This window comes from Thalia democratica, chromosome 7 (genome assembly GCF_965202585.1).
Source record: "Thalia democratica chromosome 7, ktThaDemo2.hap1.1, whole genome shotgun sequence".
NCBI classification, from domain to species: domain Eukaryota; kingdom Metazoa; phylum Chordata; class Thaliacea; order Salpida; family Salpidae; genus Thalia; species Thalia democratica.
In genome coordinates this window covers 11,550,811-11,568,653 of record NC_139171.1, presented here as the reverse complement: position 1 = coordinate 11,568,653, position 17,843 = coordinate 11,550,811, and the positions used below count along the sequence as shown (strand labels likewise).

Genomic DNA, 17,843 nt, shown 5'->3' with positions numbered 1-17,843 from the left:
CAATTATGAATAAAAGTAAAATTAAAAAAAAAATAAAACTAACTGTTTTTTTTTTTTTTTGTTTTAAATGTATAAAAATACAATAAATTAACTTTTAATCATCAAATATTTAATAAGTGTTAGTAGTCTCTTGAAAAAAGTGAGCGTTTTTGTTTAAATATGAATCAATAAAAGTACTTTAAAATAATTTAAGTTAGTTAGTAAAGAGTCATTAATTATTTTAGTGTGTTATTTTTTATAGATTGCTAACTTAAAGTTGAAAATCATGATGTTTTATAGACAAAACTAATTAACTAATTTTGGTTTAATCTAAATAGTTCAATTAAGTCAGTTATAAATCTAATTAAAGAGTTACACATATTTTAAGTGGCTTATTTTTCAAATTAAGTTTTAACTTATACAAATCAAAAAAAAACTCAACTAAGGAGGTTCTTTATTTTCATTTTTATCTTAAATACATAATCTAATTAGTTGTTTTAGTTTTATATATATATTATAGGCTATTTCATTTATTCCTTTGCATACTTACTTATAATTGTTTAAATTATACACTATATTAAACTATACAACACTAACAAACAGTGTCAACAAACAAATCAACTAGTGTGATTCATTAGTTTAAACTACCTTAAAGTATCAAAAGTTAAAATACGTTTTCTGACTAAAAAATTATAAAACTTCTGAGTTTTAATTTATAGTCAAATTAAATTTAACACAGCACTTAAACTAAAGAATATGAAAGAGTTAAAAATTATTTTAGCAGATATAATTCTCTTCATTTTTCTAAGTATGGTTCCATACTATATGCATTGTAATAAATAATTTTGCTGAAACTTAGGAGGTTGCAATACAAACTTTGTGACAAACAACATGTGGTCGGTTATCTAAAACAACATATTTCATTGTTCAAAAGGTTTTGAAAACTAATTTTAAATATATTAAACTGCAGGACATGAGATATAATTTGAAATCTTTCTAATATTGGTTTTATCAAGTAACTGTTAAATGTTAAAACTTTTTTTTTGTTAACAGTTTTCTTTTAAAGAGTATTGTGGAATATTGGTCAAGTGACAAAAAAAGAATAATTATAAATCAATATAATATTTTGATTTTAAATTCCTATCAATACTTATTATATAATTTTTCATAAAATTTAATTATTTTAGAAAAATTTTTAACGAAAAAAAGTTGTCAAACCAAAGTAATATAATTATCTTTTTTTGTCTGATTTAGCAATTGTAAGCTATGAAATTTAAGGTTTATAGATTTCGGAGGTTTAATTTTATTTTTTATGTCAGTTTTCGTTTTTTTTACTTTTTTTAGAATTTTACCTATAGTAGTAACTTTTTGCCTAAACAGTAATCGATTTCTTCTTGATAGCTAACAACTCGATAAGTCTCATACAAGTAAAATTAGTTTGAATACTAACACACACTAATAAACAAATAAACTTTTGATTATTAGCTTTCTTTACTGTATTTTAGTTTTGTTTCAATCAATGCAAGTTTTAATTTTATTTTTTTGTTTTTTATCCCGTTGAGTAAAAATTATTTCGTTTAAGATTTTTGAAATTATCATTTCGAAATTTTTTACTTGCTGTAAAACATTTAGAGTTTAAATAAAATGAATAAGTTCTCAACAAATAGTTTATTAATAAAGTAATTTTTATTAAGTGACTTTATAGTAAAGTTTTATTTTAGTTATTATTTTCTAATATAGTTATTCAACTAAAAAGAAAGTGTAAACTAAGTTCCATATAAAAGTATGTTACAACACAGTCATAGTTAGTTTAAACAAAATCTTGACTTAAACTATTAACAATGTATTTATAATTATAATCACTAAAAATAGACTATTTAAAGTATATACAAAAGTTCTTAAAAAATTCCACTACAGTTTTTAACAAACTTAAATATAAGTTTTACATTTTCTGCATAATATTTATTTAATGTCGACAACATTTTAAATAATATATAGTATTGAAAAAAAGCAGTTATTGTTTAATGTTAAATGTTAAAGTCATAAAAAAATTGTTTTAAAATACTAAGTATGAAGTTTAAGAAGCTTAACAAACTAATGTGCAAAAGTCAGAATAATATTAATATTTTAGAAAAATTGGCTTCTAAAAAAATTTTTAAAACGAGATTATAGTTTTTACTTTTTCATGATCACTTATTTTAAGGCATACTACAGTAAGATTAAGTCATTCAAACTTATTCAAACTTATTTGGTTTACTCAATAAAACTAAAATTTTCTGACTCACTAGTGCGCGGTGACTGTTTGCTAATTAAAGTAAGATTTTTTGTTAAGTAAAATGTATTAAATTTAAATTAGCTTATTTTAATGTTTTAAGTCTGAGAATATTTAGTTAAATCTGATATGTCATTCTGCGGCGATTAAAAAAAACCAATAATAAACGTTATTGGAATTTAATGCTTTTAAGTAGGCTTTTTTAAATTAGGATAAACAATTAAAGTATTAAAGCATATGTTAGTTGAAGTATACTCAAAGTACAACGAATTGGGTTTGTATTAATCGAATAAAATTTTCACGTTTGTTGATCTGTGACGTTTATAATACAAAATGTACTTTAAAATAAAACTTAATTTACTTTTACTTAGTTCATTTATACTTATAAATAATGATATATTTAAAATATGTTCATAGTGCTCAACGTTTTTAAGTAAGTTTTTGAATTTACAATTAAAAAATTTAGAATTTATAAATTCTTGTTAATATCTTTGAAGTTCTACTTATTACGTAGAAGAAAAAATGAAACTTTTTATTAAAAAAAAAACAATTAAAAAAAAGTTCTGATAAAAAACTTTACTTCTGTAATTTTTTCAATTATAATTTAAAATACTAATTTATAGAATAGATACAGTTTTTAAACATTTAAGCGCCTACTTTGAACATTAAAACTATTTAACACATTTTAAAGTACCAGAATGTTAAAAACTTAAACTGTTAATTATTTTTCAAGCAGTACAAATTTTGTTAGAGTTTATCAAGTAACGCGGTACGATGCTAGTGCTTACAATGATATCATTGTTCTTTAGTGAAATTAACAAAAAAACATTAAGCTAGTAATAGCTAAAAAAATTGTTTTTTAGTTATAAAAACTAAAATACTCAACATTGTCCATTTACTAATCTTTTTTTTAAACTATTAAGAAAAACAAAATCTTTGGAGTATTACTCAAAAGAAAACTATAATTAGTTTTAATGTACAAAAAAATTGCTCATTACAAAAGTTAACTAAGACGTTAAATTCCATTTTAGTCTGTTTTAAGTGTTAAAGAAATATTAATGTCATTAAAAAAACGCGGTAAAAACAAAATAAAACTATTTTACTTAAGCAGTTAGCCAACTTTATATAAAATGAAAATATAGTAAAAACCAATTTAAACATTTTTAAAATAAATTTAGTAAACACTCAGTTAATAAACCGCGAAAAACTCAAAAGGATTAGTTTATAAAACCCAGTTAAACTTAAATAGTTTTGTACGAAATACAATTAACAATTTATTTTGCCTGAAGCATTCACTACTTGAAGCTTTATACGACGTCGTCTGATATAATTCAAACGGTGTACAGTCATGTTAAGTCGTCTGAAATGTCTAGGACTTTGTTATTAGTTTTTTTTGTGAATCTGAATTTTTCACATGGTAAACACATTGATACTGATTCGGTTTATTTAAAAGAAATTTTGGGGTAGTAAATTTATTTTGTTTTGAGTTTTTAACAGTGAATCTGAGTGATTTTTTTTTCTCTAACTTTCAAAGCTTTATTTATAGTTAAATACTTTAAGTAAGTCAATTATCAAATAAAGTAGAAAATAAATATTGAGAATACACTAGATATACTTTAAAATAGACAAATTTACAATAGCTTTATTTATAGAAATTAGTATAAGATGTATTCAAATATTCGAAAATAGTTTATAAAAAGCTTTAAAGTTTCTTGGTATTACAATGTGCATTTGCAAAATATCTTTTGTAAATCTATTAGTACTTGACTGCTTTTTATGGCTTTATGCTCGTTTTATCAAAATTAATTTATTTTGTTATTTCTGGAAACTATGTCTTGTCGACTGTTCTTAGTTTGTGTATGTTAGTTTTAAATATACTTAATAGTTTAACTTCTTAAACTTTATACTTTTTGTTAAATAGTTACAAAAAGGTTAGTCTAATAAAAATGCTATTTATAAAAATAAACTTTGTTCTGTGTTTAGCAATTTTTTTTTTTTTGTTTTAAATTATGTATTTTTGATTAAACGATGTTCACAATCTTGGTAATAATATATTTATTTAGCAAGCAGTTTTTGGGCTTAATCTTTAAAACTAATTTAAACGTAAAATTTATACAAATTTGTTATCGTATGTTTTTCAAAGTTCTACAAAAAACAAAATACAAGTTGTGTTTTGACAAATGTAATTTGTTTGTTATAACAGTAAAGCCGTATTAATATCTTATCGTAGCGTAAATCAAATAGTCATTATGATTTAATCTAACTTAGTTTGGTCGTCTCTTAAAATTTAAGTATTTTAAATTACTAGTTGACTAAAACTTTTCATTAAATTAAAAAATATAGTATTTGAATTAAATATTTTGTTTATTTTTATAAACAAATATATTTTAGTTAGTCAAATATAATTACAAATAATGTACGCACAAATTAAAAGACAAACTAATCGGATGTTTTGTTCCAATTATAAATAAGTACAAATGGCTTTGTTAGCTGTACTTAGTTTTTAAAATATTGTATTGATTTTTTATTCATAAAGTCTATCGTTGTGTACAAGAAAAACAAAATTTAATCAAATATTTTAAAATAAAAATTTAAAGAACTTTATTTTAGTTTTAACTTTCAAAGCATTGTTTATTTTAAGAACTATGTATTTTATAACGTATATTTTTTAAAGTAAAAAACATCTAAACACTTGAAAGTTTATAATAATTTAAACTATTAAGGAAACTGCTCACAGTTTTTTTCTGCTCGCTAAAAAAATATAAAAAAAGATTAAAAATGGAAATATTGCTTAGCCTCAAAAAAAGTAGCTAATTCAAAATTTTTTCTTACAGAAGGTATTTTTATTAAAACAGATTAGCTGAACTTTTCTTTGATGTTATTTAGAAAGTTTTTATCTCGGATAAGAAGTTTTAAAACTAACTCGATGGTATAATAAATATTAATTATAAAAATAATGACTATTCGATTTTTCAGTAATATTTTAATAAAAAGCTTAGCAATACTTTTTTGTTTCGTTAAAACTGACTTTTTAACTTTTTGAATAGATAGTTTTTGTTTCATAATACTATATTATTGACTTAAAAAAAAAAACTTTATTTAAACAACCTCAAAATTTAAGTGCGAGTATTGTATAAGTAGATAAATTAGACATTTGTTATTCAAACAGCTATTGAATACCGTCTTAAAATTCAAAAACCATTATAGTTTTCAAACTATCTAAAAATTCATTAAAAGCTCAGAAATATATAAATTGTACAAATTAATATAAGTCTAAAGAATAACAAAATAATTTTTGACAAATTAAAACTTGGTATTTTGATTATTGTAAAGTTCTTTAAACTAAATTAAAATTCTTTTATTACAGGCTTTGAAACAAACAGTTCAAAAAGTAACATCACAAACAAGACTAATCAAACATTTCGAGCTTAACCTAAGCAGCGTTTAAAGTACAAATGGTTTATATTTTCATCAAAATTTCCTTGCAGTAAGTTTAAATTTTTGACTATAACTTGTTTTAAGTATAGTTTATAGTGTGAAAATAATTATAACTTGGTAGCAACACAGACCTGGTACAAAAACACATTATATAATATAAAGACGTTTTTTATCAAAACAAATTGTTTTAAAACCAATTGAAACTATTTTCAGTAGTAAGCTCTTTTCAACTAAACTTGACAGTATTTTGAATTTTAGCTTGTTTAAGTTTCCTGTCAAAGAACAATTTACTTATAATAAGAAGTGATTGATAAGTGCTCATATGAATGTTGTAGTAGAAAAAACAAAACAACCATTAACCATTAAAGAAATATAACTTTTGAACTTAACTGATGTTGCTTAATGTTTAACGTCTTCTGAAAAATATCATATTTTATATGTACAATTTAACTTTTAAGCATTTTTTCAAGTAAAGTTTGCTTATAGTTTTGTAATGCTAAATATTTGAAAATTTTCAAAAACTAAATGTTTTAAATCAAACGTTTAGTTTAATATTGTATTCATTTTACAAAGTATTCTATATTAAGTAATATAAAAACTAGTAATTTGTGATGATGTTTTGTTTATAGTGATTTCAAAAATATTTTTGTTAAAACAGATATAGGACATAGACCTAAGCATATAAAACAGTTTGAAGTTATCGTAGCAGTTATAATGCTGCTTGTTATACTGTGTATGGTTCGATATTATATGAAAAATAAGAAAAATTTTTTCAAAAAATTGAAAAACTAAATAAATTGGCTATGTTAGAAAACAATGTGTTATTTTAGCAACAAAAAAGTTTATTGTATATGTAGTTTACTTTGTTATGTTTATTTAGATATTTTATGCATACTGACTAATTTAACATTGTTCGAAGTTTTAAATATTACATATTCAATATTTATTTATACGACATCTTTGCGTTTAAAATAGTGAGTTAACCTATGGTTGGCTTTTGTTAGAAATATAATTTTATACGCTTTTTAAATATATCTTATAAAATATTTCTACATTATTTCTAACAACATTGAAAAAAACTGTACTAAATTAATAAGACAAGTCTAATTATAGTTTTCAATTTTTTGTTAAGATAAGCAGTTATTATGTATTTCAAAGGAAAAAAAATAAATGTTTGAAGCTTAGTATGAAATTATAGCTTTAAACTTTTCTTAAAAAATAAAAGTATATCATTTTTATTGTGTACTTGTACTTATTTTAAAAATTATGATTCTCTTTTATATAAAATAACGAATTTATCAACAACAAAACAAGTAGTTTTTTAAGCTGATTTGAAAATAATAACAGTTTATTTGTGTTATTACAAAAAAATTAAGTACCTATGAGGCTTCATCTAAAAGTGTTAAATAAATTAAATGCACTTCAAACTAATTAATACTTTATACAAGACCTTTTAGCTAAATTTGTTTAGATAAATTTGTAATATGTTTATTTATTGTATCAATGACTAAAACTTTGTTGACTTCATTTCTAATTTCTTTTAGCTTTTACTTTATTTAAGATAGAAATATTACAAAAATTCTTATTAATAATTTTATACTTTTTTTTAAACAACTTAATAATGACAGTTGATCTGAATATTTTTAGATAATGGTGTTTTTTGTTGTTCAGTCTTTTAACTACATTTATTTTAACACAAACATTTTAGTGCACTAATAAAAACTAATACGAAAAAAGTTTCTTATTTATTAATTCTTTGTAAATTCAAAACGTTCAAAATGCTTTATAGTTAAAACTTGACTTTCTAATAATGAAATTAAAAGAAAAGTTTTGCTTACTGTAAAAACTTGAAAACCTTTTGAACATGGACTTAACGTTTTTATTCAAACTGTTCTGTTTGATTGGTATATATTTAGAAAATAAAGTTACTCCTTTGAAAATTCAGGTTGTTGTATACTATTTTTCTAGAAAAATATCAAAATAATACTTGTTTTGATGTTTATTTCAAATAGTAATATATTATAATTTTTTAAACAAAATTAAATATTTAATTTTGCTTATAATAAAGAAACATTAGTGACATTGTTTGATATAAAAAACTTAATGTTACTGTAAAATCTTAAAAAGTATTAGTCTTAATACAAATTCTGTATAAAAAACTGGTATGATTTAGTTTTTAATAGTTATATGTTATTTTAGTTTGATTAGTATTTCGAAGTTAATTAGAATAGTTAAATGATAAAAATAGTATTAATGCTGTTTTAAATATATAAAAAAAATATATTCTTATTAATTAAACAATATATATAAAAACTAGTTCTTGTAAACTTTAATGTTTTCTATTTAATCAAACTTTACTCGATAATCTAAAGTAAATAGCTTTATTATTACGACTTATTTTAGTATTATAAAATTGTCTATTTCACTTTACTTTCAATTAAAAATAACTATAAAAACTACTTTAATAAGTTTTTAAACATTTTCGTTTCATAAATAAAGTTTTTTTTTTTATGTTTTACATTATTATTTTACAACAAAAACGTATTAGACAGCAACTTGTTAGCTCAAAAAACTAAGTACAAACATATTAATATAAGTAACACTTATTAGTGTTATAATCTTAATCTAAGATACATAGAAAAAGTATGTGTACTAATTTGATAGCTTACAATATAAATTTTATTTCATTTTTTCATAATAAGTTTAGTGATTTTATATTTAAGATTATTTTTGTAACTATGGTTAGATGTAAATAAAATAAAAGTGACTGTACCAAACGATAATAAAATAATGATATGTTGCAAGTTTTCATTGCAAAAAAATAAATAATGTTTTTAATTTCTATAAAATTAAAAACAGATAAAGATTCTTATAAAAAAAGTGAAATCATGTAAACAAAAAATTACAAACTTAAAGTTTAAACACTTATAGTTAAATAATTTAATTTCTAAAAATTTTTTGGTAAAGCTCAAGTTATTTGTATGGTTAACTAATAGATAAATTATTTTTTATTTAATCGTTAATATTTTAAATTTAAAAAGTTCTTTCATTATTTAAATCATAGATTTCTATTAAAAATAAGTTAATAAACTTGCTATAAAATTCAGCTTACAAGCTGTTAAACTTACTTAATGTGATATTAGGGTAAAGCTGAAGAAAGTATGGATTATGTATTTAGTATTACCATAATGGTAATTTACAGTATTTTTAGAAAAGCACACAACTTATAAAGTAAAATAACATTTTACCTACTGATTTATTAATTTAGAGTTTTAGTTTTTTTTTTATAACGTTCTTATCAACGTATTAGATATTAATTGCGTTGATTTTATTTATTTTTTTTCACATATACATTATCATATACTAAGCAAAAAAAATATTTTTTGACTTATCCACGCTTTATTAAAACTTAAAAAAAAACATATTCTTTGTCAGTTGAAAGCTTATCAAATCAGTAAAGTAGATAATTAAGATAAATGTTTAAGAACAACTGCAGCTCGCGAAGACATTTCAATAAAGTTTTGCTAGTGAGTTTTTGTAAATAAAATTGGCCTGCGACTTGTGAAATCCTGCCGACGCTATATTCAAACATAGAAAATAGTTCAAGAAACTTAAACATGTTATTATCTATATTATTTTCTTCTTAAAGCTTACTATGCTTTACAATAAATTAAAACAGATTGAATATCATTAAATCATAAAATTTTTTATTATAATTGTATAAAAAAAGGTAATTCTCTTGTTAAGTCGAATTGAAAACTGAGCCCAAGCTAATCTTTTGATTTATAAATGATTTAGCAAAGCTTAAGTTCAAAACAAAACTCACAAAGTAAAGAGTATAAAAAAATATAATTTTCTATTTGTAAAATTAGTTTTTAATCGTTGTTGTTTACTTTAGGACAAGATTTTTAAAGCTCATTTTGTAAAAACCCATTTTTAAAAAACAATTAAAAAATTTCATTCTTTTTAGTTGTAACAGATTAAATTTTTATAGATATTGACCCTAGTTGACGAAATTGCCCTGATATTTAATAAATTTTGGAAACAAAGTTAGAGCATATTTGCTGTTAGCGATATATGCGTATCGCAACATAATTGTTAGTTTTTAAAGCCATGCTCTATATATATTTTTTAATTTAGCTAACGTAAATGTTTTTTAATTTGTTTAGTTTCTTAAGGCTAAATTAACAAAATTATTAAATGTGAAAAAATCAAATTGATTGCAACCACTATGTTTATACAAACTCTAGGAGAAACCTGCTATATACATATATAGGGTAGCTGTCAAATTTGCGCGAGGGGACAAAATTGCACGAAGATACTTTTGCACTAATGGTCTATTTTGCACGAGCAGACAATTTTGCACGGAGACATTTTTGCAAAGATTGAATTTTTTTAATCTTAATTTGTTTTTATAACTAGTTTTTATTACTTTCACTGTTACCCCTAACCCTTACCATCGGTCAGTAAGTTATCTATTTTTGTTTTATTTTTTTATTATTATATTTATTATAATTTTTATTTCAATTACTTTAATTGTTATTTCTAACCCTTACCCTCGATCTGTAGCTATTTATTTGTTTTTTTATTATTTGTTTTTTATTCTTATTTTTATTATTACTGTTACCCTTAGCCCTTACCCTCGGTCAGAAACATTTTATTTTTTATAGTTTAAATTCTGTTTTAGTTATCTTATTTTTTTCGTTTTCTTCTGTTTATTTTTACTCTCGTGAAAAAATAAAACTCGTTCAAAATTTTTTTCGTGCAATTTAGTTATCTCGTGCAATTTCGTGCTCTCGTGCAAATTTGGCTTCGTGCAATTTTGTGCACTCGTGCAATTTAGTAACCTCGTGAAGTTTTATCTTCGTGCAATTTAGACCCGTTCCCACATTTATATATATATATTTAATTGCATCTAAGATGTATGAGACTTATAAATAGAAATATTTTATAAAACTTATTATTTGAATGACTTACTGTCTAAAGGTAAATTAATTAAATCCTATGGATATTTAAAAATAAGTAATTAAAATTTTTAATACTTAATTTTATCATCAATTATTCCAAATTAAAGTAGATGGTGTTTTATATTTACTGTTATTATTTCTAACTCCACTAACATTTTTTATTTAAAATAAGAAAAAACGTGTAAATTAATTTTAAAATACATTCCATGCTATTCAACTTTGTTAAAAAATTGTAAAATAAGATTAATTTTCATCAAACGTTTACATTTACATGAAACTAACAACATATATCATTAAAAGTTTCTAGTATATCAGCTATAGTTGACATAGTTCACATTGGTACAAAGAAGACTTTTATTTTACAACTTTATAATAAAACTCGCACAAAAACTACGACAGCACGAGATGTGAAAAGAAAACTAGCATTTCAGGAAACAACTCAAGCAAAATAAAGCGTATTAACAAAAGTAAATAATGTTCAAGTTTTACTTACGGAAGGGAGATCGTTTATATAAAGAATTTATGACTTGCAGCTATATTTGCACTTGCTAATATAATAAAAGCAATTAGCGGCTATGAAACCATAAATTGTAGAAATTGTTTTAATTCTTAAACTTACAACAAGTTTTTTAAGAAGAGTCAGTATATCAAAAATTATAAATGTTTTTATTTAATATCAAAAAACAGACCCAAAAAGATTTTCTTTTATTGTAAATGCAAAAAAAAAAAATTTAATCTTCAAAATAAAATAAAGTTAGAAAATAACTGCTTAAAATCTACAACAAATTTAAAACTAAACTTCACTGACAAGTAAAACAAAAGTTTGTCTATTTGTGTTTCCATTTATCAGCTACTGGGGAGACTTGTTATACACCTTTGCGCAAGAGTAGTGTCTTATACCCTTTGTTGCCTGACAAGTAGTATGTGACCATTTTGACTTTTCTGTGTCAAAAAACAAAATGTTTCCTTCTTTGAAAATGATAGCAAGTCTCATTCCCCTTGATATGACTTCAAGAGGTTGAAACAATCTTTGGCTCCAAATTTCAGGGAAAGCTTTTAAAAGAGCAAATTTGTTACAAGTTGAATCATAAACTTCACAGTTTAGTCGTCGGTATCCACCAATCACAAATAGTTTGTTCTTCACAGATACCGATTTTTGACAAAACCTACTAAAAATCATGTTGGGCATCTTAGACCACGTATTTGCTACATGGTCGTATGATTCGACAGTTTTTAATACATTACCGTTTAATCCCCCTCTATTATATCCACCTGACACGACAATTCTTCCTTCAAATACCGAGGTAGCTGCTAGACTTTTCGCTTCACTAATACTTGAAAGTGTTTTCCACTTGCGACTTTTTGTGTCAAACACGTAGCTAGCTGCAGTAGATGTACCTAAAAAATCTTTTTTGCTACCACCTACAACATAAACGCTTTTCATGAAAGAACAAGCAGAAAAAAGGATAATTTTATTTTGCATATGAGTAACGGTTTTCCACTTATTAGTAGCGAGTGAATACTTTTCTACTGATTTTCTTATTGTATATGGGCCAGATTTAAATCGGTAAGCTCCGCCAAAAACGTAAATATCACCTTTTACGAACACTGCTTCAGAATAAATCCGTCTCTTTCTCATTTTCGGTAAAAGTTTTGCACTATCAAAATCTTTTCCATAAATCAGGTTCGCGTTTCTGATACATTTATCTAGTTTTATATTAGTTCCTCCACAAGCAACTATGTTAAAATCATTTTTGCTGTAGTATCTGCTGAAATTTCTTTTAGAGTTAGTATCTTCATTATTAGCTTTAATTTCTCTAATAATTCCAGCATTTACTAAAGAGGTGTTTTCTATGAGGTTGTTTACTGCAGGAGCTGTCAACAATGAAAAACGAACTTTAGACAGAAGGTGTTTTGCATGTTTGCAACGTTTAATTAGTTTATGCGCTAACCAGCTGTCTACTGCATTGAATATTTGCAACTCTGAATCTACGTTTAATCCGTTTCTAGAAATAATGTTTATGATAAAAGTTATGTCCAATTCCAAAAAGTTCTTAGACTCATGCAACCAATGGGAAACAGCGCTCAATAAAACTCGAACAATAGTTTAACAAACATGAAATTTTGAAAATTTTTGACAAGTAAAACATGAATACAGCATTATCAATATTAGTTTTGTTTACAAACATTTTACCAACATCATGTTTGATTTTATCCAAATAAATTTTGCTCGTTTTCAGATTTGACACCAGATTGTAGCCCTCAGTTTTCAAGTCTCCTGTAAATTAATTTTATATTTTATCATGATCTTTAAATTTTAAGTTATAAAAAAAAAATTGGGACTTCAATAAATTTATAATTAGTTTTTTAAACCACTCATTTTTTAATCCACTAAATAAAATAAAACATTTATGTAATGAATGACAATATTATTCATAACGTATATACGAGAAATTTATTTTTTAATACTGAAAAACCATTAAAAATATGTAGTAATAAACAATAAGAAATTTACTTAAAAGTATCAATTTTTTGTTTTGTCTTATAAGTTTTAATGTTTAAACTTAGATTAGTAAACTTAGTCTATTCTAAGTTTATTGTTCATTTTTATTTAACTATCAACAGTTTATAGTGATATAAAACAGTTTCTTAATGTATATGTTTTTTAACCTCTAAATTCATTAAGCAAATTGAAAGAGTTGAATAGATAACGTTATTTATGAAAAAGATAAAGATACTTTAATTTAATTTAAAACTGTTTAAGCAATAAACTTGAAATACCAAGACTACTTAACTTAGAAATACTTCAAGCTTTTAGAAATAATCAGTCTTATATCTGAGTTTTAACAGGAAATTTAGTAAATTACCACTAAATTTAGTATTTAAAAAATTCTACTAACAATAAATGCTTAGACAACAATAGCTTTGCAAGTTGTGCAACATAATAACTTTACATAAAAGAATAATTTCCTAGAACTTATTTATATTTTTACTTATATGTAAGAACTACAAATGATACTAACCTTTTTTAACATCATCATTAGGAAGATTTAAAATTTTGTTACATTTTTTGACAAAATAATCAACAATTGAACCATCAGTGAGTAGGCTTTTGTTGCTAACATTACCTTTGTTTTTCATTATTGAACTTTCATTTAATTTCCTCACACCAAACGAATTTACATTGTTTTTATCCATCAGTTTAATTTTTGAAGATTTTTACTTTTATTAACTCTAAAGCAGCTATAAATGAAAGAAATGACTTATAAAAATATTTAAGTTAGTTATTTTTGTTTTCAAGCAATCTATTTATTTTAAAATGTATGTTATTATATTTAACAATATGCTATTAGACTGAATCAGTGGTCTTCAAATTAAGAATTATTAGTACACATTAAACTCGTATTTTTTTATATTTTTATGTGCCTTTACTGATAGTGACACGTAAAATTATCTAATTAATGTGATGAGGACAACTTTTTGTTGTATTTTATATGTGCTAATACAAAGGAAACTAGAAACGAACTTTAGTTTACGTGCAAAATTTATATAATTTAAAAGTAGAATAGAGTTTCACAAACTTTTTTTTTTCAAAAGACCCCTAAGCAGAAATAGAAAAAAGCTATGACCCCCTCTAACAAGGTTACTCAAAAAACTACTATTATAAAGACTTTTGGTTTGCTCTCTAGTACCAACTCTAGAATATCTAGTGTAAGTTTTAAACTATGAACTCTTGACCCTAAATTTCTGTCATGGCACCCAAGGGGACTACTTGGCCCACATTGGGAGACTCTGAGCTAGAATTTACAAACTACTCAACCAGTTAAATTTTTTTTATTGGGCGTTTTTCTATATAGGTCTTATCTTAATAGTATTATACTATTTATGTAGACCAGGTCAGAAGTCTTTAAAATGCTGCTAAAGTAATATAAACATTGATACTTGCAAACATGCAGGTGTTGCCAAAGACACGATAAGTTTCTGAACATACACAAGATGTTCTTGGGTTTGAAAATGAAAAAAAAAGAAAAAAATGGTCTGCTGTACATATTACCGAAAATTCAAAAATTACACTAGATACTTCAAGTTGCTAAGGAGAAAAACTAAAACAGCGGTCCGTGAATTTGTTTATATACAAATTTTAACTATTAAACACCGATTGCCTTTTAATCTCTGGTTTATATATATATATTTACATATTGTTTATTGAACGAGAACAAACGCGTCAATGAGTTTGGTTCAAGGACTCGAAAACAATCTTTCGGTTATCGAGTCCACCACGGATTCTTGTCCAGGACAAGGTTAGTTTTTATATAATAACTAATCAAAACATTCCCACATCTCTAAAACAAAATAGTTCTTTTATTGAATCCAGTACTCTTAGTATACCATATTAGTGTATATTTATGCACTTAACGATCTTTTGTGTTTTTTTATTGTTAAACAAAAATGTTTACACAAAAAAAAACTCACAAAAAAAAATTAAAAATATAGTCCAATGATAATTTTACATCTCCTGGTGATGCTTGTACACAAGTACTTCTCTTATTTGTCTTGAAATGACATATATATACTATGATGAGGCTTTGCTCAATGCATATCTTTTATCTTAAGTGTTATGACAAATGCTCTAACCATAGTTTAGTTACTAGACCAATAAATAAAATAAATTAAAACATTAATTGCAAAACTTTATGAAATACTGAGTTATTAAAATCACTATTAAGTTATTTTAATAGATTGGCTATGAAAATTCCCTGAGACTTAGGAATATTGTTACAGCTCTACTGTGCTTAATTCAAATTTAAAAAAAAGTCTGAGTTTTTTAAAAGTATTTAAACAAGCCTGAGTTTGTGTGAGTATTTTAGAATTATCAAACTAACCTTAGTATACCATTTGGGTTGCTATTTAATTTGGAATCCTAAGATTTGAGCATAATTCAAAAGAAAAACTAAAAGTTTTGTAAAATTTTTACATGTGAAACAATGAAATATAAGATATATTTATTAAAATTAGTAAACAAGTTACACAATATTTAGATTTTTTTAATTGAAAATACCATAATGTAGTATTACAGTATATTTTAAACAACTCGTACATTTCTAAACATCTTAACCTCATATTTAATTTTTTTCATTAAAAGGAGAAGAAGATCTGTAATTTCACAAACCTTGAATAACAAATAAACATGGAAAAGTTTAAAAATATAGCGATTTCACTTATAATTCGTCCTGATTGTAAAAACACTTACATGAACTAAACACAGATAGAACTGCTGATAGTCTGAAACAGAACTAAATATTTTATTGTTACTATGACAATGTTGATAATTTATTTATTCAGTAAACAAGGCTTAACTATATAGCTGGAGCGGGATAAAAGATCCTAACTTTAGCAATTAAAAGTTTAATAAGTTAATATGATATTCTAAATAACTCAATAACACATATATAAATAAAGATAATAACATTTACTTATACCAGGGTTGATTTGTTTAAAGCAAATTTTATATTTATCAAGTGGTAGCAACTAGCAAGTGACTAAAATTTAAAAAAAATTGTTTAAACTGTTTGGATACCTAAGTTATTTTGAATTTTTATTATGCAATACAATACAAGAAAGCTACAACATGTTTTTAAAGATAAGACAAAAACTGTAAACTTATAAAAAGATCTAAAGTCTCAGAAATTGTGAAAACTAGCCTGATTTATTTATAAAATTCCTATCTAGCCTAAGTTGTCTCAAGTTTTATTAAAAATTATTAAAAAAACAGTTTAAGGTAATAGCTGAACATAACTAAGTTATTTAATCCTGAATAGCATTTAAATATGACACAGAATTTCCGAACGTTTTTAAAGAAAATTCCAGGATTTCTAACTTTTCCAAAATTTTGTAAGTTTAAATGTTATCATACAGTTTTTAAATTATTTTAATTTAAATTTTAAAAATGTTTTAAATAGTATAAAAAGCTTTAAATGAAACTGTAACTCTCGTTTAAAAGGTATTTTATAATCTATGAAATTTCAAATGATACAAAAAAATTATTGTCAAAAACATACTGAAAACTATCTAATATAATTCTTTCCATTTTATATGTAAAATATTTTAAAATTTATTTTTTTTTAAGTTCAAAATTCAAAATTTTTAATGTATTTATCAATTATCTCAAACTTAGTATCTAATATGATTTTTACATCTTATATGTAAAATATTTAAAAATTCCAGCTTTTCTTTTTTTTTGATTTTGTTTAAAATTTAAGATTTTTTAAGTTTATTTCAAAATTTCTCAAACTCAAGATTTTTTTAGGATTCCAAGCTTTTTGGAAACCTTGATTGTAGAAAGTAGATCTAAAAAAAATTACAACTTATCACATTTTACAAAAAAATTAGTCATTAATGTAGCCTGAAAAATAAAAAATGATGAATTTGCCTAAGTATTAAAAAAATAATTTAGATTAGACAGCCTAACTATAAAAAAAATTACTACGGTTATTTAAAAATTTAAAGCTAGCCTGAACAATGCTGACAACCCTGAATCATGCTAATAATAATTTGTATAGAAGTTTAAAAAAATGTCACTCTTTCAAGCAAAAAGATATTATGAGTGATCACATGAATAACATCTAACTAGCCTGATTCATTACTATTTTGTAAAAAAAAAATTTAAAAACAAACTAAAAACTATATATGTTATAAAGGTCAAAAACCTGTAAATGTCATTGGTGGTTAAGAAAACTAAACAGCTAGAATAAAATGCATAAATTCAAAATTACCTTGAATTTAAAAAGTATTTCAGATTTTTTTAAAAGGAAATCTTTCAGAATAAATGAATCGAGCATGGGTTTGAGAATAAATCAATTTAACCTAAACTACTTGACAGTTGACTTAACTTCTTTTTATTACCAGTAAATACTACAAAAATTATAAATTTACTTTCATTTTAAATAATTTGTTCTAAATTAAGTTTGTGGTTTTATAAAACAGCTTCACTTCAACAAAAAAGTCAAGGTTGTCTGTAAGAGTACAACAAGTGAATACAAAAATTCCTTTTTATTCCAAAATTAATAAGAACACTTTTAACTAGTTTACAAGGAATTAGATCAGTTTTCACCGAATTTCCCCTAATTTGAGTAGCAATTTTTATTTAATTTTAAAAGCAGGGCTGAAAAGTGAAATAAAAAATGCAA

At 23.5% G+C, this 17,843-nt stretch overlaps 1 protein-coding gene across 1 annotated transcript; it reads right to left on the bottom strand.

Annotated features, from left to right (window-relative positions):
* Positions 1 to 11,506: 11,506 nt before the first annotated feature.
* On the bottom strand, positions 11,507 to 13,797 carry LOC145841115 (spermatocyte protein spe-26-like). The gene is made up of 3 exons (XM_082948486.1): positions 13,680 to 13,797; positions 12,844 to 12,934; positions 11,507 to 12,662 (listed from the first exon to the last, which is right to left on the bottom strand). The coding sequence occupies exons 1-3, from the start codon at positions 13,795 to 13,797 to the stop codon at positions 11,507 to 11,509; spliced, it is 1,365 nt and encodes a 454-aa protein (XP_082804612.1).
* Positions 13,798 to 17,843: the final 4,046 nt, after the last annotated feature.

Bases quoted from the DNA above. Each gene is read 5' to 3' on its own strand.
- LOC145841115 (XM_082948486.1), bottom strand. From the start codon at position 13,797: ATGAAAAACAAAGGTAATGTTAGCAACAAAAGCCTACTCACTGATGGT. The intron at 12,935-13,679 runs GTTAGTATCATT...ATTAATTTACAG, and splicing joins TAATGATGATGTTAAAAAAG to GAGACTTGAAAACTGAGGGC. The intron at 12,663-12,843 runs GTTTGTAAACAA...CATTATTTCTAG, and splicing joins AAACATGATGTTGGTAAAAT to AAACGGATTAAACGTAGATT.